Below are 19,900 nucleotides of genomic sequence, written 5' to 3' on the forward strand. Positions count from 1 at the left end.
CCGCTGAGCCCTGTAGCACCCCTCAGCACCCACGGCCTCCTTCCCAGCCAGCTACTTTATGTGCATTTTTTAACACTGCACCACTGCGGGCGGATGGCTGCCTCCCACTGTGAGCCCTACACCAGCATTTTTTAAGAGCGAACTGTGGAGTCAAGGGGAGTAAACCCGCCCCGCCCCGCCCCGCCCACTCAGAGGCCGGGCCTGGGGGCACAAGTCTGACAAGCAGACACATGTTGACAGCGGTCCCTGGCAGGAGCAGATGGCGCCACAGGGGCTGGATGACAGCCTGGTAGCCGTGCTCTCCGCCACGGTCCGGTGACGCTCTGTCAACCCCGGGCTGTCAGATGTGCAGCACCACGTGCCCGCTGGGCCGACCTCCGGTGTGAACCCCCAATCCGTATCCCCCGCTTGGGAGCCAGGACGTCACTGCGGCCTGGGGCGGCCCAGCTCCTTCCCCGCCCACCCCCTACCCCCTGCACCAAAAAAACCCCTGGCCTGAGCCTGGGCCAGGGCCACTGGCCAGAGCACCTCCTTCCCACTGGAGGTCTCGCTGCTCAGTCCTGGAGACCCCCCGCCTCAGCTCGAGGACATGGAGGCTCAGAGGGGCAGACACTAGCCAGAGGGTGGCGGCCAGGAGAGGGCTTGACGGCAGGCTAGTAGATATGGAGAGGAGTGCCTGAAGGTCCAGCCTGGGGGCATAGGGGAGCTTGGACATGGATGGGCCTCAGAAAGTGTCAGGATGCTCGTGTGACCAAGTCTGGAACTCAGGAGAGGGCACTGAGCTGCCTGGGTCCTGGCAAAGTTCGTCCTGGGGAGGTCGAGGGAGGGGCCTCCAAGTGGCAGGAGGGCCACCGGCCTGGGCCTCCCATGCAACTTGGATGGGGGCGGCTCAGGGCCAGGCAGCTTGGGGACATCCCTTTTTAAGCCTGGGATGCTTTGTCATTGCCTCAGGTCCCTAGAATTTCTGAGTGATGTCACTTCTGCCTCTTACCAGCAGATCCATTTCAGCAGCTGCCTGTGGGAAACTGAATCTGGTCTGAAAACGTTTGCGCGCGCGCGCGTGCGTGCGTGTGTGTGAGAGAGAGAGAGAGAGAGAGAGAGAGAGACGAACCTCCGGCCTCTGTGGCCCTCTGAGCAGCCTCTGGCCCCAACCTGCCCGCCTTGGCCCTGGAGGGCGGTGACCTCGAGCCTGAAAGGAAGGCAGGAGGGTGTGCGATAGTCTGGACTCCCTCCCGCTTCTCAGGCGGGACAGGCATTGCTCACCTTCTCCTTGTCCCCTGCTGCCCGAGCCCCCCCCAGCCCAGCCACCCTGGCTGTGGGCATCCTGTCAGCTGCTTCCTTCTTGTCACCTCTGGTCATTTCCTGAACAGCTCCCCTTTGGGCCACAGTCGGTGACCTCAGAGAGGACTTGGTTGGTCTTTGTGCTTAGGGTTTTGAGGAATGGGCCCCTGCCATGGCCAATGAGGGCCTCAGGGCCAGACGTGCTTCCCTGGGGCCTTTGGAGGCTGAGGGTGGCCCGGGGCTCCCTGGAGAGCCTGGGATCGAGGACCTTGGGCTCCACAGCTGCGTCCCTGTTGTGCTGTTTCTGTCCTATGACCCTGTCAATACAGAAGAGTCCTTCCCCGCCACTAGGAAGCCAGGGAGAGTTCCCTGGGCCCTGCTCCCAGCAGAGGGAGGTGGCCGGGAACCCCTCCCCACCACCCACCACCCGCACCTGCCAGTCCTGGGACCACCTGGGTTGAGGCGAGGCCCCTGGGCGGCTGCCAGATCTGGTCCCTGGACTGGGCGGCCCCGCACCAGGTCGAGTCTGGCAGGGTCTGGGCAGGGTGGGCGACCCCACGCTTACGGGAGGGCACACGGTCTCCCTCGGGCGGGGGGCGGGGGGCAGCGGTGCGTGCGCCGACCGCGGGCACCCCGATGGCTGTGCGGAGCGGCTGGGGGTAGCGGGAGAACCTGGCGTGACGGGGCCCCTTCGCCCACAGGCCGCGGGGACCCTGCCGGCAGCTGCAGCCGCTCCCTGGCCAGGTACGTCCCCCAGGGTTGGGCCCGGGCTCCCGGGTTGGTGGGGTGGGGGTGGGGGTCCCCCGAGGCTGACGAAGCTCCGTCCCTGCCCGCAGCCGCGCCGTGCAGCGCAGCCTGGCCATCGTGCGGCAGGCGAGGCAGCGGCGGCGGAAGCAGCGGCCGGAGTACTGCATGTACTACAACCGCTTCGGCAGGTGCCACCACGGCCAGCGCTGCCCCTACATCCACGACCCCGACAAGGTGGCCGTGTGCACCAGGTGCCCTCCGCCCCCGCACCCCGGGCCAGGGGGGAGGCGGTGGGGGGGCCGCGGGGGCGCTTCGCCCCGCCGGCCGCAGCGCCGCTGACCCTCTTCCCTCTGCGCAGGTTTCTCCGGGGCACGTGCAAGGAGACGGACGGCACGTGCCCCTTCTCCCACCACGTGTCCAAGGAGAAGGTGAGCGCCCCCGCGGCCTCCCGCGGCCCCGCCCCCGTTCTCCCCGGCAGGGGACAGGGCGCCGCCCCCCTCAGCCTCTGTGAGCAAGGGGGACCCTGCACAGGGCGCCCGCCGCGGGGGGCAGAGCCAGGGTGGTGCCGCTCTGGGGCCGCGGCAAGGTTGAGGGAGGCGGGATCGGCCGAGGCTGCTGCTACAACAGCTTTTCCCCTTGAGGAACTTGAAAAGAATCAGCATTTTTCTCCCTAATAGAGCTTTGAAACTCTGTTGTGAGCAATTTGGAAATTCACGTCGAGTTTCGGGTTCATTAGCTCCGGCTCCGAAGCTGGTGCACATTCTGAGCTGTCTAATGTGGGCGCCGCTCTCGCGCCCTGAATTAATGTTATTGTTATTTGTGTGGACGTGGTGGGTGCAAACAAGGTTAATTGAAACGAGAATGCAGTTTCCTCTCGATAACGGCCATGCTGACAGCTAGGAGGAGTTCCGTTTGGTGTAAGAGTTGGCTTTATTATCCCTTTTTATTAGAGCTAATTTGGGCTCTATATCAAAAGCCACATTAAGGGAATTGTCTGCAAGCTCACCAGTGCCAGCCCCAGACGGGCCGGCCCTTCTCCCCTGTGCACTGCAGTTAAAAGACAATTAGAAATAAACTCCTGCACATGAACTCGCCCTTTGTTTCTTCACTTTCCCCTCATCACCGCCCTGGGCTCCCCTCTGCCCTGGTGGGGCTCCTGGCAGGTCTGATAGTGGAGATCCCCCCGCCCCGGGGACCAGGAGCTGCCGTGGGGTGCATGAAGGGCAGGTCTGACAGGCGAGAGGAGGAGAGGCGAGTTCCCAGAGAGGCCCCTATAGGGGTAACAGGCCTGGGGAAGGTGGGAGGCCCCCAGGGGACCGACCGATGGTCAGGGAGGGGCCCCAGAGAGGAGTCGCCTGGCACAGTGGCAACCACAGAGGTCAGGGTGAGCAAGATCAGAGACCCCTCCTTGCTGGCCCTCAGGCCTCAGCTTTCTCTCCTGGTCTAGGGGCCAGGGACTCCCATGCTGCCTAGCCCTGCCCAGGCTGCCTGCTCCATGTCCGCCCCCCCACCCCCGCCCCAGTCTTCCCTGGGCCCACCTGCTGGTGGCCAGGGTGCTGGAGACAGGCCCCCTGCCACGCCTCCACAGTGCCAGCCTGTGGTCCGTGCAGCCCCAGGCTGTTCCACGGCATCTCCCTGCCTAACCACAGCTTTAGGCTTTCCTGGGTGGAATCAGGTCACTAGCCCATGGACACTGCCAGGTGTCCAGGCAGCTGGCAGATCGGCTGAATTTCCAGTCCCTTGTAGGCTGTTGCCCTGCCTAGAGTCACTATGCTCTGTGTCCCCCTTACCCTCCAGCCCCTGCTCCTCCTGGCCCGTCCCACCATGGCCCCACTACCTGGAAATGGAGTACCTGCACCTTAGCCGTCCTGCAGGGATGTCTGGCTGGGCTGCTTGAGGGCACGTGTGCCCTGCCCGTACGGCTTTGCCTTCTGGGGAAGCTGGGGGTCTGTCTTTGGGGTGGGCAGCCCTCACCTGGCTTGGTGCCAGGTGCTCTTGGCTCCTGTTGGCCCCCCTTGCTGGCCAGCAGCACTGTGTGTCCGTTTCTCCCCTGGGGAAGGGTCTGTGTGTGGCTCACACCGGGCCTTGGAGCCCCAGGCCGGTCCTTCCCGTTCAGGTGTTCTAGCTATAAAGCGAGGTGCAGGCTCCTGATGGAGGGTTGGAGGAGGCGGGGCCCGTGCACCGCAGGGAGCCGTGGGGTCTGCTGGCCTCAGCACCGTCCCCTCGCCCCCACAGATGCCTGTGTGCTCCTACTTCCTGAAGGGGATTTGCAGCAACAGCAACTGTCCCTACAGCCACGTCTACGTGTCCCGGAAGGCGGAGGTCTGCACGGACTTTCTCAAAGGCTACTGCCCGCTGGGCGCAAAGGTGAGGGGCGCTGGTGGGTAGTGGGCGGCCCCCGCGGTGGCCAGCTGTGCTCCTCGGCGCCTTCCTTGGAGTCCACAGCACCCCGGGGTGATGAGGGTGGAAGTGGGCTGCTGCAAAGGGAACTAGGGAACTGGGTCGCGAGGGCCACCTGCGAGCGGGCTCGTCATTGCCGCCGGCCGCCCTCTCCTGTCCGAGGGAATGCCGCCGTGCCGGGGAATTCCCAGCAGCTGGGCACACCGGCGCCTTCCCTTCTGAATTACTGTCCTGCTCTCCAGAGGGGACTCTGCTGCCCCTCCTCGTCCCCATGTGGACTTGCGGGGGTGGCGGGGCCCTGGGCTGGGAACCCCTGGACGGGAGCCTGCTCATCAGTGCTGGGGCCTGCAGTCTGGACTGGGGAGACCAGAGCTGGGGTTTCCTGGGGACCCCCAGGGGGCCGGGACAGCCTGAGGCCCTGACAACCCCCTTCCATTTCACACCGTGGGGCCCGTGCCCCTTCCTTCCCCGCACCCTCTCCCTCCTGCCACAAGGCCAGGGGCTGGGCCCGGCCAGGCTCTGCAGACCTGGGGACCCGACCTGGAGCCAGCGGGTCACCTTGAAGGATGCCCAGAGCCCTGGCCAGGGTGGGGGTGGGGGCGGCGGGACCCCCACGGAGGCTGTGCGTGATCACTGTAAGATATCCCGATGTAAATGGAAATATCAAAGTGGCATTTAAGTTCTGCTTCTGTTAGTGGAAGTGCTTACTGCGTCCCTTTCGGCACGTTGGCGCTGCGTGGCCGCGGCGTGATGGATGGCGGCGTGTAATTATATATGGGAAAGCGCTGAGCAGGCCGGATCCGGCGGGAGCGGACACAGCAGCCTGGGCCGGCGAGGGTTAATTTTATTCTCTAAATAATATAAAAAGTGCTGAGTCGTCACCTTGTGCCTGATGTACAAGTCCTCAAACGGGCCCCAGAGAGTTTATAATATTCCACTGAATCAAGTGAAATCGTTAGCCTTGCTTCGTAAAGCCACGGCTTGTTAAAGAGACGGGCTCCCTTTTCCTGTGCGTGATTCAGGCCCGGACGAAATCTCCGCTCCTCTCCCTCTGTGGGGGCCACGTGACTGCTGCAGGACCTGCTGCTCCAGCCCCCCGTGCCCCCGGCCCCCGGCCAGTGTCCTCTCCGTCCCTCAGGAGCATCCGCTCCGTCCCTCAGCTGCTCAGGACCCTTGGGCAAGGACGGCCGTCCTTCCGTGGGATGTCCGCCACCTTGGGGGGCTGACGCTCGGACACCACCGTCCCAGCAAGGGCCGTGCTCCCCGTGCTCCCTCGACGGGATGTCCGCCGGGGTGCCTGCGCTCTGACTGTCTCCTCTCTGGCTAGTGTGTGTTTGAGGGCGGCCCTGGGGGACTCCGGAGGCCCCCATGCTCACCCCATGCTAGTTTTCACAGCCCCCCACAATTCTCACCTGCCCCCTTCTCTTTCACGGCACCCGTTTCTCCCCGTTGAGGCGTGTGCGTGGCTGTGGCCCCGGGCTCCTGCCACAAGTCCCCGTGGCCCTCCGTGTTGGCTGCGGGCGATCGGTGCGCTCCAGCCCCACCCGATGCTGCCGGCCGCCAGCGTGCGGGGCTGGGAGATGCCTGTGTGCGTGCGGGGTCCACGGCTGCCTCCGGATTGAAGCCAGGCGCCCGGCCACCAGCCGTGCTGCAGCCCAGCGCTCTCCCTGCGTGGCCGCTGCTGGCCTCCCCACTCCCCGGCCCCCGCATGGCGGCACAGGGCCTGTGCTGGCTGCTCCGCTCGCTGGTGAGGCTCCCAGCAGTCCACCGCTCCACGGCCCTTCCTGTCCCTTACCTCGTCCTGCTTCACACAAGGTCTCATGTCCTCCAGGCATCACCCTTTGGCTTCAAGGTCACAGGCCAAGTTTCCATCACCTGTTGGCCTTGCCAGTGGTGCTTTTCCTGCGGCTGAAATCCTTCCTGTGTTTGGGGGGCAGAGTCCATCCATGTTCACCCTGCGGTCCTGTTCCCGGACTGGCCCGGTCCTCCTCAGTGCAGCGGGCCCGAGAAGAGGACCCGGGGCAGGGGCTCAGACCCGAGCCCAACCCTGTCCCACCCCATACTCGCTACCTGACCTCTCCAGGCCTCTGCTTCTTGTTCCGTAAAATTAGGCTGATGGGAGTCCGTGCCGCAGTGGGGATGGTGGTGAGGAAGGCGTCCTTTGTCGCCTTTGCAGCAGGCTGGGGCAGGTGTTAGCTGTTGTTGAGTTGGCTGTGGGGTGAAGTCGGACCCCACGTGGGCGTCCTCCATGGAGCGGACGCCCTCCCCCAGACTGTGCATGAGACTGCGCCTTCCCTCTCTGCTTTGGGGGCCCGTGTTAGGGTGCCCGGCTTTATGGGGGCGCCGCTCCTGTGTGTCTGGTTCACCGCCCCGGGGGGGCAGTTGTGCAGCGACCCCCGGCATCCGGCTCTAGAACACGTCTGTCACCCGAGACACGCCTCCGGTCCCTTTGTGGCCGGTCCCACCTGTGCCCACCCCGCCAGCAGTGCCGGCTCACGTGCCGTCCCCGTACACTGGTCTCTTCCGGACGTCTCACAGCAGAAGTCCCGCGACACACAGCCTCTGCTGCCCGCCTCCTCTCTAGCCTGGTTTTGGGGGTCACCGTGTTGCGGTCAAGGTTAGGCCTGTGCCCCTGTGCATGGCGAGTGGTGCTCCGTCGTGTGCAGAGGCCACGTTGTGTCCATCCGTTGGTGGGTGGACGTCCGGGTTGTCCCCGGGGCGGGGCTGCGTGGACGTTTCTGTGTGAGTCCTCATGAGCACAGGCGCTCATCTGCCTCGGGTGGGTGCCTGGGAGTGGGGTTGCCGGGTGCCGGGGAAGGGGGCTGCAGGCCTCCCTGCCTGCTTTCTCATGAGGCCGCGCCACCGAGCCGCGCCGCCGGGGGCGAGTGAGGCGGTCCTGATGTCGCGGGCTCACCAGCACCTCGCTCTGTCCTGCCGACTCAGCCCCCGGCGGCGCGGCGGTCTGGCCGTAGCTTCCCTTTGCGCGCCCTGACAGCTGACGGTGTTGGTGTGGAACACGGTGTGTGCCCGAGAGCTTTATCTCTGTTGCACCGGGTGGTTTTACCGAGGGGCGCCTGTGCGTGCGCGGGGTCGCTTGAGCACCAGATTCTTGGTTTTGGCTCAGGTCAGGATCTCAGGGTTGCGAGATCGAGCCCCCGTGTCAAGCTCTGCGCTCAGTGGGGCGTCTGCTTGAGTTTCTCTCTCTCTCTGCCCCTCCCCCTGCACGCTCTCTCTCTCAAAGAAATCTTTTCTTAAAAAATAAAATCTTTAAAAGAAAACAAAAAAACAGTTTTGTTAAGATAAAATTCACATAGCATACCATTCGCCTGTTTAAGTGTATATAGGGTGATTTTTGGTATATTATATTGTAAAATTTCTTAATTGTGGTAAAATAAGTATAACGCAAAGTTTGCCATTTCCTTTTCTTTTTTAAAGGTTTTATTTATTTGAGAGAGAGAGCGCACGCGCACAAGCAGGGGGAGTGGCAGGCAGAGGGAGAAGCAGGCTTCGCGCCTAGCAGGGAGCCCGACACAGGGCTCGATCCCAGGACCCTGAGATCTTGACCTGAACCAAAGGCAGAGGCTTCACTGACTGAGCCCCCCAGGTGCCCCTTCCTTATATGTTCTAGAAATTAAGCCCTTGTTGGAAGAGGATGTAGGACTCCTTCCTCCCAGTCTGTCTTTTCACTCTCTTGACAGTATACTTTGATGCATGAGAGCTTTTCATGGATTAAGTACAATTTTTCTGTTTTTTTTTTTTTCTTGCATGTACTTTGGCTGTTATATCCAAGAAATACTTGTCCAACCCAATGTTAGCAAAGCTTTTCCCTGTGTTTTCTTATATAAGACTTTAATAGTTTCAGTTCCTAAGTTTAGGTCTTTGGCCCATTTTGAGTCAGTTTTTGTATGTGGTATAAGTTGAGGGCCCAGCGCCTGTCTCCCGCATTGGGCAGTTTGCCCAGCACTGCGAGCTAAGCAGGCTGTCCTTCTCCCACTGAACGGCCACGGCCCCTTTGTGGAAAGTCCGTCCAGCACAGATGGGGTGTTCATTTCTGGGTGCTGCGTCCTGTTCCACTGGTCTCTACGTCTGTCCTTAAGAATTTTGATTACAGTAGCTCCTTAATAAGTTTTGAAATCAGGAACTATAAATCCCTCAATTTTATTTTTCTTTTCAAAGATTATTGTGACTATTCAAGGTCATTGGAGACTCCATATGCATTTTAGGATTCTTTTTAACAAAAGGGGGGGACCTTTGAAATTTTGGTAGGGATTGCACTGAGTCTGTAGGTCCTTCAGGTGGTATTGGGGTCTTGGTAGTAGGAAGTCTTCCAGTCCATGAACATGGGATGTCTTTCCATTCCTTTAGACCTTCATTAATTTCTTTAAGCCGTGTTTTGTAGTTTTTAGTGTGTAAGTCTTTTGCCTCCTTGGCTAAATTTATTCCTGAGTATCTTATAGTTTTTTAATGTTATTGTAAATGGGATTTTTTTTTAATTTCCTTTTTTTATTGTTCTTCCAAAGTGTGTAATAATATGTTGATTTTGTGTGTGTGTGTGTGTTGATTTTATATTCTGGAATTTTGCTGACTGCATATATTAGCTCTAGCAATTCTTTTTGTGGGTTCTTTAGGGTTCTTTAATATATAAGATCATGTTATCTACTAACAGATAATTTTCTTCCTTTTAAGCTTGGATTTTATATATCATTTAAATAATTATTATTTTTCTTTTTTTTTTAAGATTTTATTTATTTATTTGACAGAGAGAGACACAGTGAGAGAGGGAGCACAAGCAGGGGGAGCTGCAGAGGGAGAGAGAGAAGCAGACTCCCCGCTGAGCAGGGAGCCCAATGCAGGGCTCGATCCCAGGACCCTGGGATCATGACCTGAGCTGAAGGCAGATGCTTAATGACTGAGCCCCCCAGGCGCCCCTTAAACTAAGATTTTATATATCTTTTACATGATTATGTAACCTAATTGCTCTGACTAGAATTTCTAGTACTGTGTTGGATCAGAGTGGCAAAAGGGAGCATCCTTGTCTTGTTCTTTGTCTTAGGAGAAGCTGTCAGTCATTCACCGTTGAGTGTGATGTTCGCTGTGGGCTTCTCACATGATTTTTATCCTGTCAAGAATGTCCCTTTCTAGTCCTAGTTGATTGGGTGTTTTTATTACAAAAGGTGTTGAATTTTGTCCAATCTCTTTTGCATCAGTTGAGATGATTGTGTGGTTTTCGTCTCCCTTCCGTCTCTTAAGGCGCCAGCCCGTCCTACTGACCACCTTGAATCACAGTTGTGTTGGTTGATACTTGGATGTTGAATACCCTTGCATCCGAAGAATAAATGCCATGGCTGAATTCAGTTTTCTGGTATTTTGTGGATGATTTTCGCATCTGTATTTGTGATGGATATTGACCTGTGGTGTCTTTTCTTGTAGTATCTTTGTCTGGTTCTGGTGTCAGGGTAAGGCTAGCCTCACATGGTGTTCGGCTGATTGGAGCGAGGAAGGATTCCTTGCTCTGCAGTTTTAGGGAAGAATTTGAGAATTGGTGTTCATTCTTCCCTATGTGTTTAGTAGAATTCACTAGCGAAGTCCTCTGGTCTTGGGCTTCTGTTTATTGGTCAGTCTGATTACTGATTCAGTCCCCTTACGATACAGAGTGCTAGTCCAGAGTTTCTTTTTCTTCTTGAGTCAGTTTTGGTAGGAATTGGTCCATCTCATCTAAGTTGTCAAAATTGTACGTGTAGAGTTGTTTGAAGTGTGCCCTAATTATCCTCCTGACAGCCGCAGGCTCTGTCATGACCTCTGTTTCGTTCCTGATAAAACTTTGTGACTTTTATCTTTTTTCTTTGTTTGTTTTGCTAGAGGTTTGTCCACATTATTGATCTTTTTAAAAGGCCAGTTCTTTGTTTCACTGATTTTTTTCTTTTATTGGTTTTTTTTTTCTTTTTGGTTTTATTGATTTCTGCTCATATCATTACTGTTTCTTTTTGTTGCTTTGGGTTTATTTCGCTCTTTTTCCCCCATAGGGTCTTGAGGTGGGAGTTTAGACTATTGATATGAAAAATTTCCCCTTTTGTATGAATTTAGTTAGCTGGGTCCTACAAATTTTGAGATATATTTTCATTTAGTTCTGGTTGTTTGTTTGTTGACCACCCCCCCCACCCTCCCTTGAAATTTTCTCTTTGATCCACAGACTTTTATTTGATTTCCAAATCTTCGGAGACTTTCTTGTTGTCTTTCTGTCACTGATTTCTGGTTGGAGTCTGTGATGGTGAGGAATATACTTCGTATGATTTTAATTCTTTTAAGTTTCTTGGTCTTTGTTTTATGGTCCAGGATATGCTTGGTATACGTTCTGTGTGCGCACTTGAAAAGAATATATCCTCCACTATTATTGAGTAAAGTGGAGTGTTTTATAAATGTTGATTAGGTTTTGCTGGTTAAAGACATTTCTTGGTTCTTCTGCTTACTTGCCAATTTTCTGTTTAGTTGTTGAATCAGTTGTTGTGAGGGGGCATTGGTCACCACCTGTAATTGCAGATTTGTTTCTTCCTCCATTCCTATTAATCAGTTTTTACTTCATGTATTTCACAGATCTCTTATTTTGTGCATGTTAATTTAGGATTGCTAGGTCTTCTTGATGGATTGATCCCTCCATCATTATAAAATGTACCTCTCTGTCTGTAATTTTCTTTATTCTGAGGTCCACTTTGTGTGGTATTAATGTGCCCACTTCTGCTCGCTTTTGATCAGTGTTGGCTTGACATAACTTCCTTCCTTTTTGCTCTCAGGTTACCTATCGCATTATATTTGAAATACCTTTCTTGTGGACAGCATATAGTTGGGTCATGTTTTAAAATTTACTTTGTCAACCTTTGTCTTCTAATTGATGTATATAGGTCATTTACATCTAATGTAATTATTGCTGTACTAAGGCTTAAGCCTGTAATTTGACTTCTGTCAGTTTCTGTGTTTTGTTAGTTCTTTCTGTTTTTCATTTCTGTCTTTTTATGCATTACTGGAACAATTTTAGAATTTTGATTTATCTGTGCTATTGAGTGTGTGTATCTTTCTTTTTTTTAAAAGATTTTATTTATTTATTTGACAGAGAGAGATCACAATTAGACAAAGAGGCAGGCAGAGAGGGGGAAGCAGGCTCCCCGCTGAGCAGAGAGCCCAACACAGGGCTCGATCCCAGGACCCTGAGATCATGACCTGAGCCAAAGGCAGGGGCTTAACCCACTGAACCACCCAGGCACCCCAAGTGTGTGTATATCTTTTTATAGCTTTTTTAGTGGTTGTACTAAGCATTGTGTTGTACACCCATAACTTGTCGCTGGTGTTCTCATTTACCAGTTCAGGTGAAGTGTAGAAACCTTCCCCTCCTTTGTGTCCCTGTGCCCTTCTCCACCAGTACCTGCCTTACGTATGTCTTCCACAGACATTTAAAACCGCAACAGGCACTGACAGTTTTTTGCATCAATAATTAAACATAATTTAGGAGACTCAAGGAAAGTCTGGTATGTTTACCCATGTTTTGCCACCTCAGTCTGCCTTTCTGTTGTTCCAAGGCTTTGTCTCGTCTTGTTTCCTTTCTGTTTAGAGAACTTACTAGAGCCGCTTTTTAGGGCAGGTCTGCTGGTGACAAATTCTCGTGGTTTTCCTTCATGTGAGAATGTCTGGATTTCCCCACATTCTTGCAGGATATTTCTTTGCTGAACACGGGCTTCTGAGCTCATAGTTCTTCCCTTTCAGCACTTGCACACGTTGTACCCCCTCCTTGGCCTCAGTGGTGCATCAAGAGAAACCCACCGGCGTGTGAACTCCCCCCGCACAGGGAAAGTGGCCTCTCCGGCTGTCTGTAGCTTTTACAAGACGGACTGTGGGGCAGTTTTGGGTGGATTTCTCTGCTTTTTACTGTTTGGGTTCCCTCAACTTCTTGAATCTGTAGGCTTGTGTTTTTTGGCAAGTTGGGGACATTTTCAGCCATGAGTCTCGTGTTCTTTCTCCTCTCAGTCCGCAGCCCTTGAAGGGCTCTCGGTGTCAGAGACTCTGCTTTCTCTCCCAGCAGTCAGATTGGTTAAGGTCTGTTGTTACGTCTTCTGGCCTTCCTCGGGGCCTCCCTCCTGCTGTCGAGCCCATACGCGGAGTGTAGCTCAGTTGTACTTTTCAGTTCTAAAATTTCCATTTGGTCCTATCTTATATTTTCTTTTTCTTGGTTGAGACTTTCTATGTTTTCATTGTTTCCAGCATGTTTTTAATTGCTTGTTGGAACACATTTATGGGGGTACCCAGCGAGCTTAGTTGGTAGAGCGTGAAAGTCCAGATCTTGGGGTTGTGAGTTGGAGCCCCATGGTGGGGGTAGAGATTACTTAAAAATAAAATTACCTAAAAATAAATAAAATAAAATAAACACATTTATGATGCTCCTTTAAAATCTTTGTCCGAGAACTCCCACGCCTCTGCGGCCTCTTGCCGCCAGGCACTGCTCGTCTGGAATTGCATTCAGTGTGAGAGCTATGCCTTTTCCTGGTATGATGAGTCACTTTTTACTGAAACTTGGACAATTTGTATTATTATGAGGGTCTGCATCTTATTCACACCTTCTGTTTCGGCTGGTGTTTGTGTGACACACAGGTGCAGGGGGAGTGAAGGTGGGGTCTTGCCCCTGTCAAGTGGAGATCCAGGTCCCCACGTGGCCTCCGCAGACCCCTGAGGAAGGGTTTTCCTACTCCTCCTGGCTGGGTGGTACTTACTTCCCACAGGCCACTTCCCACTGGGGGCTCCCCTGACTGGGAGAGGAAGGGGCCCCGCATTTCTGTGTCTTCAGGGCCTCCTCTAGCACCAACCCAGCAAGGCAGGTAGGGGCAGCAGGGACCAGGTCTCCCCACGTAGTCTTTGCTGGCCTGGGTGGGGTCAGTGTTTCAGGGTGTCTGGCTGGGCTGCCCCTTACCGGCACCTGTGGACACTTCAGGTTGCTTCTTCAGCAGAAGGAAGTCCCGGGGAACCCCTGCCACACTGGCGTGGAGGTCCCCGATGGACACTAATTGTGGTCATCACCTGTGTGGGGCCCAGTGCCCCTGCTTCACTGCCTCCTCTGGGGGCCTGCTCACTCCACAGAGCCCAGCACGGACAGTGCTCATCGTTGATGGCATTTAACAAACTTGCTGTTTGTAGTAACTGTGGCTTCACTGAAAAGTTGCAAAGCGAGTGGCGAACCCCCACACCCCTCCCTCAGCCCCTGCCGAGAAAGGCCCCCACCAGCAGCCGGCTAAGCACCGGCTAAGCATCGAAGCCGGAAGAGTGCCATGGGTGTGTTCCTGCCAGCCTGACTCCAGGCTCTGTCTGCACTCCGTCCGGTTTGCCGCTAATCTCCACTTTCCGTTCTGGGTGGCCCAAGGATTTGGCTACCATTTTGGAGTGAATGACTGAAGGAGGCCTTGGCCCAGATGACGGCAGGAGTGGACGAAGATGGACATTTCTGGGCGTTGTTCCGACCCCCAGAGGGAGAGTGGTGGGGCACAGTCAGAGGAAGGATGGGGGGTGGGGGAGATGGGACTGTCACCAAGGTGGGGAAGGGGTAGCTTTGGTGTGGGGGCATGGGAAGGAAGTGGGTGGGTCTCTGGGGACAGGGGACACTGATGAACCACCCCGCCAGCTTTGCAGTAGGAGTGGGCCCTGGCCCATAGGAGGGACAGGTGGCGATGGAGCCTGCTGCTGGGCCGTCTGAGGATGGACATGAGCTGGCGAGACCCGGGAGGACTGGGAAGGCCAGGGCCCCTGCGTGGCACCCACGTCGGGGGCTGCTGTGCGTGAGCCAGACGGGACACTTGGGCTCCTGGCTGGGGAAGAGGGCAGTGCTGTGGGGTCAGACGGCCCATCTGAGTCCCGGCAGCCTTGCTGGCCTGCAGTAGGCAGCCAGTGGGGACCCTGGAGCCCCAGAGCGGTGGGTGTGAGCAGGGGTCGGCAGGTAGGTCCTGGCCTCTCAGGGCCTCACTTCTCTGGAAGGTGCTTCCTGGAGGGCAGGCCAGCGTCTCGGCTCCGCCGACAGCCTGTGGGGATCAGGGTGTTGGCCCGTGTCTGTAGCAGGGTGTGGGCCACCGGTCAGGGGCGTGGCAGTCTGCTGTCATAGAGGCTGGGGCTGGTTTCCAGGTGGCTTTTGTCCGTTCACACTTGCGCACCTGTTTTCTTGCCAGCACTTGGTGACAATCTACCTTTCTTTCTCTTTGAACAATTGAAGGACAAAAAGTTACCTCACTGTATTTTTTAATTTCCCTCTACTGGACTTAATGAGGCCAAATGCCTTCCCTGTGTTTTGATCTTTTGGGCCTTTCCTTCTGAAAAATACCTCGGGTTTTGTTGGTTTCTGTAGGTGAGAGAGGGGACAGTTCTGCTGGGTTGGTTTTCTCTTGCTGATTCACAGGGAATTTATAAAGTATAAACATGAACATAAAAATACGGAAACGTAAAGTAGTCCGAACATTAGTCTTCTGCAGTCACGTAAATGGCAAATATCTTCTTTGTGTTTTGTTTTTTCCCTTCTTCCTTGTGTTACTTTGAAGAACAGAAGTTCTTGGTGTTAACGTAAATGATCTTATCCATCTTTCCTTACAGCTTGTCCCACTGTCTTGTATGAAAACTCCTGCCACTTTCCAAAAGTCTGGAGGGCCTTTCACACGTGGGCCTGTCTCCGTTGCTGCCGGTGTGCGGTGTGAGGTCGGGGTCCGGCTGCATCTTGCCCGAGCACCTTGGTTGGGAGCCCGTTTCCCTTGGGCTCGCAGACGTGGCAGTGTCTCGGGGCTCTCGGCTCTGCTCTGTGTGTCCTTGAGCCGGTGGGTGCCCGCCGGGTTCCTTGAGCTGCACCGTGATTCCTAGTAAGAAAGTAACTCCTTTCACCTTGTCCTTCTGCACGTTCGTCTCACCGTTGGTGCCCTCGGGGTTGCCCCAGCCCCAGGCGGAGTGGAACAGCGTCCTCTCCGCCCCGGCCGCGCCTTGCAAGGCTGGTCACAGCCGGCTGCTGGCGGGACCCAGGACACTGGGCGTGCGCTGTGTGTCGGCCAGTGAGGCACGTGCGTGTCCCGTCAGAGAAATGCTCGCTCGGGTTTGTTCTCCTTCCTGATGGCGTTCCACTTGTGTCTTCGGCGGGTTGGCTGAGTGCTGCGGGCGTGTCGCTCTGCGGGCGCTTCTCTTCGCGCCGACAGTCACGGCGGGCGGTTGGCCCCACTAATGCCGGCGGGCGCCTCTTTCTTTCCGGATTCCTCTTCACCCGCTCAGTTACCAGCATCTTCAAAGAGCCAGCTCTGCGCCCTCTTGGTTCTTGCTGTTTTGTTATTTCGTTTGTTTCTTTTCTTTTTCTTTCTTTTCTTTTTTAAGATTTTACTTATTTATTTATTTGACAGATCACAAGCAGGCAGAGAGGCAGGCGGGGGCGGGGAGGAAGCAGGCTCCCCGCTGAGCAGAGAGCCCGATGTGGGGCTCGATCCCAGGACCCTGGGATCATGACCTGAGCCGAAGGCAGAGGCTTTAACCCACTGAGCCCCCCGGCGCCTCCTTTGTTTCTGCTCTTCCCTTGCCAGCCCTTCCCTCTGCTGAGCCCAGGTCGGCTGCTGTCCCACCACCTGCTGAGCCCGGCCGCTCTGCTGACCGAGCTGCAAGCCTGAGGACTGCCCCCTGCGTGTCTTGTTTGACCTGGGAATTAGTTAGCAGTGTCTTTGCTCATTTCCAGGGATTTGGGGGTTTTCTGGGGCTTCCGTTTAGTGGTCTGGCTTCGCTCTTTCCTCGGGGGCCGGGTCTGCCAGAAGATGTGGGGCCCTTGGAGCGGGAGACTCGGGTTGTGTCCGGGAAGCTTCTGAGCAGCGTCCAGCATCGTCGGGCTCTCCACAGCTCGTGGTGACTCGAGAGCGCTCCTGACGTCCGACCCCGGCTGTGTGCTTGTTCTGGGCAGGAGGCTTATAGCCCCGACGAGCACAGCCCAGGAGGTCCGCCAGATGTGAGCCGCGTGTGAGGTTCCGAGTGTCCTAGGGGCCGCCTTGCGAGAGCACAGCCACGAGAGAGGTGAAAGGAATTTAGCGAACCTGCCACGCGCTTCCGCCTGCCGTCAGGGCGGAGACACGGCTGTGGTCTTCTACATTCTTCCTTCCTGCTGTGCCTGGCCTCCTCTGATGCGGTGGACCCGTGTTGCCGCCACCGCGTGTGGCTACTGCCCGGGCGGCACAGGCCCTGGCCCCCAGCAGCCCCCTCTCTGCGTTCACTAGGCATCCGGGGAGCTGGCTTCTCCTGTCCGGAGCCAGGCCCTCTCCATGTGGAGACCCTCCCTGGCCCTCCAGCCCACAAACTGCTCTCCTTCCCCGGCAGGCCCTGTCCCCCAGGCTCTGCTGCTCTTTGGGCAGCCTCGGGGGCTTCCGTGCAGACTGGAGGGCACGGGGAAGGAGCAGGCGGACAAGCATGAGTCTTCTCGGGGCGGGGGCGGGGGGTCTGTCCCCATCCCGGACGGGCTGGCGGGGGTTTGCCGTGGGCGTTCAGGGCTCCTGCTGCCTATGCAGATGGCCCTGCCAGTTCCGGCCGGCTCCCATCTGCACGCCAGCCCCCAGGCACCAGTGTGAGGGGCTTCTGGTCTGTTGGTGGCAGCTGGGGACAGGTGTGAGGCCAAGAATGGGACCGATGCCCAGATTCCGCTCCAGGGATGGGCACGCGCTCTGCGGGGTCCTCCTCCGCCAGGCTCTTGTGCTGGGTGCCGGGAGCAGGGCCGAGGCCGGGGCTCTGGGGATTGGCTTCCGGCAGGAAGTGGCTTCGAGGTTGTTGGCACGCTTCCCTGTGGTTCAGCCGGCGCACAGCCCCCTGTGCCGGGGTAGGTGCTGCCGCTGCTCCAGCATCCAAGCTGGTTCTCAGCTCTGCTCTGGGTGGGACTGGCAGGGACCGTGCAGGGTTTCTTGTCCGGGACTGTGTCTCTCCCGTCACCTGGCCAGCACGAGGGGCAGCAGCTGCAGTCCGGCTCTCCCGGTCATGCCTACTGAGCCAGCTGCAGGGGTGGATGGAGAGCCGAGCACCCCTCTCCTGGAGGGGCCTCAGGCAGGAAACAGGTACGGAGCAGGCCTGGAGAGTTGGGCCCATCACTCCCTACAGCTCCTGCTCCCGGAAGCGGGTGGGCCAAGGCAAGGCGGGCCATGGGCAGAGCTTCGTGGCTCCCTATGGGCCGTGGGCAGAGCTGAGGCCTCGTGTTGCCCCTAGCACCTGCTGGACGGCGCACCCCAAACTGGGTATAATTAGCCACCATGACAGGTGTGGTGGATCGGGTGTGTGCTGGCCTCGGCCGACCTGGGTACCCCTGGGCTTGAAGCCTAAACCCCATGCGGTAAGGTCCCCTGGGCGTGGAGGCCCCACCCCCCACAACCCCATCTGCAGCCCGGAGGAAGGATTCGTGTCCCAGGAATCCCCATCCCAGCCGGGAGACCCCCCGCCCAGGCCACCCGTGGTCCCTGCCTTCCATCCAGGCCCAGGGCCCAGCTGGGCAGTACTGGCCCTCACCTTTCTGATGGCTCAGGGGGCGTGGATGGGAGGGAGTGCAGGCTGCCCTGGGCTGGGGGCCTCGGCCCCTGGGGGGCAGAGCGGACAGGGCCAGCCCACGCGGCACAGGGGTCTTGCCGGGCTCCCCCAGCTGCGCATCTTGCCCACAGTGCAAGAAGAAGCACACGTTGCTGTGCCCTGACTTCTCGCGCAGGGGCCTCTGCCCCCGGGGCGCCCAGTGCCAGCTGCTGCACCGCAGCCAGAAGCGCCTCGGCCGGCGGCCCACTCCCACCCCAGAGCCTGGCAGCACGCCCCCCAGGAGCAGGACCTCCTCCAGCCACGGACCCAGGTGACAGGGACAGTGGGGTGGTGCATGTGGAAGCCCCAGGGGTGGGCTGGAAGCAGTCCCTCCCTGCTCTTGGAGATGCTCAGGACCCCGGCGGGGAGCCTCTGTGCCCCTTCCCAGCTCTTACAGTTTCAGACCCAAAAAGAAATATCAGTTCAAGGTTGAGTATCATGTCACCTCCAGAGGCCCCCCAGCCCACATCCCCAGGGTGGACAGAGCTGAGGACATCCCTGGCCCAGACCGGCCTTTGTGGGACTACCCAGTCCCTGCCCCACAGAGGAAGGTGGGGTCTCTGGCTACCCCACTCCCATGCCCCAGGAAAGGGAGGATCCTGGGTGATGCTCACAGCTGGGACCCCACGTCGTGCTTACCTGTCCCGGGAGCAGGCCCTCTGGCGCAAGAGGACAGGGTCCTTGTGGAGCCGGGGCTTACCGGCCTGGCTCGCCCCAGCTGCCTCATGCCAGAGGTCCCATGTCGTCACCAGCCTGTCCTTAGTGACCGAGGGCTGGCCTCAGACCTGGATGGCGATGCCCTGATGCCCCGTGGCTGCTGGGACAGGTGCTGCACAGCTGGTCGGCTAGTGCCCTCTGGACCCCAGCCTGCCGAGCAGCCACCCACCCTCATGCTTCTGCTCCCCTTCCTTTCCCGCAGGAAGGCCTTGGCTGCCCAGCGCCCCACCAGACAGACGCCCAGCTCCCCTACCTCCGTGGCTGCTGGCTCGGCCTCCCCTCCCTCCTCCCCACGGGTGTTAGCTGCAGCCTCGGGCTCTCCCCTGTCGTCAAAGCCTCCCTCCTCTCCCTCTCCCTCCTCCCCCCCCTCCTCCTCCTCTCCCCCCCCCTCCCCCTCCTCCCCCTCGCCCTCCTCCCCCTCCTCCCCCTCCCTGTCCTTGGACCAGGAGGAGCTGTCTCTCCAGGAGGAGGCTGCCTCGGCGACGACGGGCTCCGGCAGCCTCTCCAAGCTGCCTTCCTTCATCTCCCTGCAGTCCTCGCCGAGCCCAGGAGGCCAGCCCAGGGCCCGGACCCCCAGGAGCCCCCCAACCAAGGACTCAGGTAGGCAGCTTGGCCCCTCGGGGCCCAGTATGGCACAGCCAGGGGCTCTTTTTCCAGTGCCCACCTCAGACCCACCAAGGCAGAATTCCCAGGTGGGGCCTGGACGGTTTGTGAGCGCCTAGCACGGGTGGCAGGTGCACACCTCCCGCCCACGGGGCCAGAGCCGGCCAAGGTGTGAGCACGGCGGCGGCTGCCGTGCAGACCACCCCAGCCGAGGGCTGATTTAATTAGAAAGCACCCATTTCTGTTAATTTGTTCTGGAAGATCACCGCGCGCTCCTGGAGAGAACAGATGTTCCCTCTCCCCCAGTGAACATTTGGGGCTTGGTAAATGGCTCCACTCAGCCTTGTTTAGGAGAGAAAAGAGGATTTTATGGCTGCAAACGACCCTTTCTGTAAACATTTTACAGCTCTCCGCGCGTTTGAGTGACGATAAACCCCACGCAGCTCGGCGGGCTGCAAATTTGCGACCATACGGCTATCATCTTACTGTCATATTTCACGGTCGTAACGTTAATGGAAGATGCTTGCCGCAGCCTTCTCGAACGGCTCCGCTGAGCTCGCTCAAACGCCTGCCT

General features: G+C 57.5%; 1 protein-coding gene across 1 annotated transcript in view; it reads left to right on the forward strand.

The window, feature by feature from the left end:
- LOC111146749 (zinc finger CCCH-type containing 3) overlaps nucleotides 1-19,900 on the forward strand; it is an 83,262-nt gene that overhangs the window by 61,774 nt on the left and 1,588 nt on the right. The window contains exons 6-12 of the mRNA XM_022502431.1: nucleotides 1,983-2,025; nucleotides 2,118-2,279; nucleotides 2,387-2,456; nucleotides 4,264-4,395; nucleotides 18,099-18,277; nucleotides 18,926-19,100; nucleotides 19,137-19,323. Of these exons, the coding sequence (XP_022358139.1) occupies nucleotides 1,983-2,025; nucleotides 2,118-2,279; nucleotides 2,387-2,456; nucleotides 4,264-4,395; nucleotides 18,099-18,277; nucleotides 18,926-19,100; nucleotides 19,137-19,323 (948 nt within the window). The remainder of the gene's footprint in view (nucleotides 1-1,982; nucleotides 2,026-2,117; nucleotides 2,280-2,386; nucleotides 2,457-4,263; nucleotides 4,396-18,098; nucleotides 18,278-18,925; nucleotides 19,101-19,136; nucleotides 19,324-19,900) is intronic.

Source organism: Enhydra lutris, unplaced genomic scaffold (genome assembly GCF_002288905.1).
Source record: "Enhydra lutris kenyoni isolate GAN:26980312 unplaced genomic scaffold, ASM228890v2 scaffoldscaffold14, whole genome shotgun sequence".
In the NCBI taxonomy this organism is placed as follows: domain Eukaryota; kingdom Metazoa; phylum Chordata; class Mammalia; order Carnivora; family Mustelidae; genus Enhydra; species Enhydra lutris.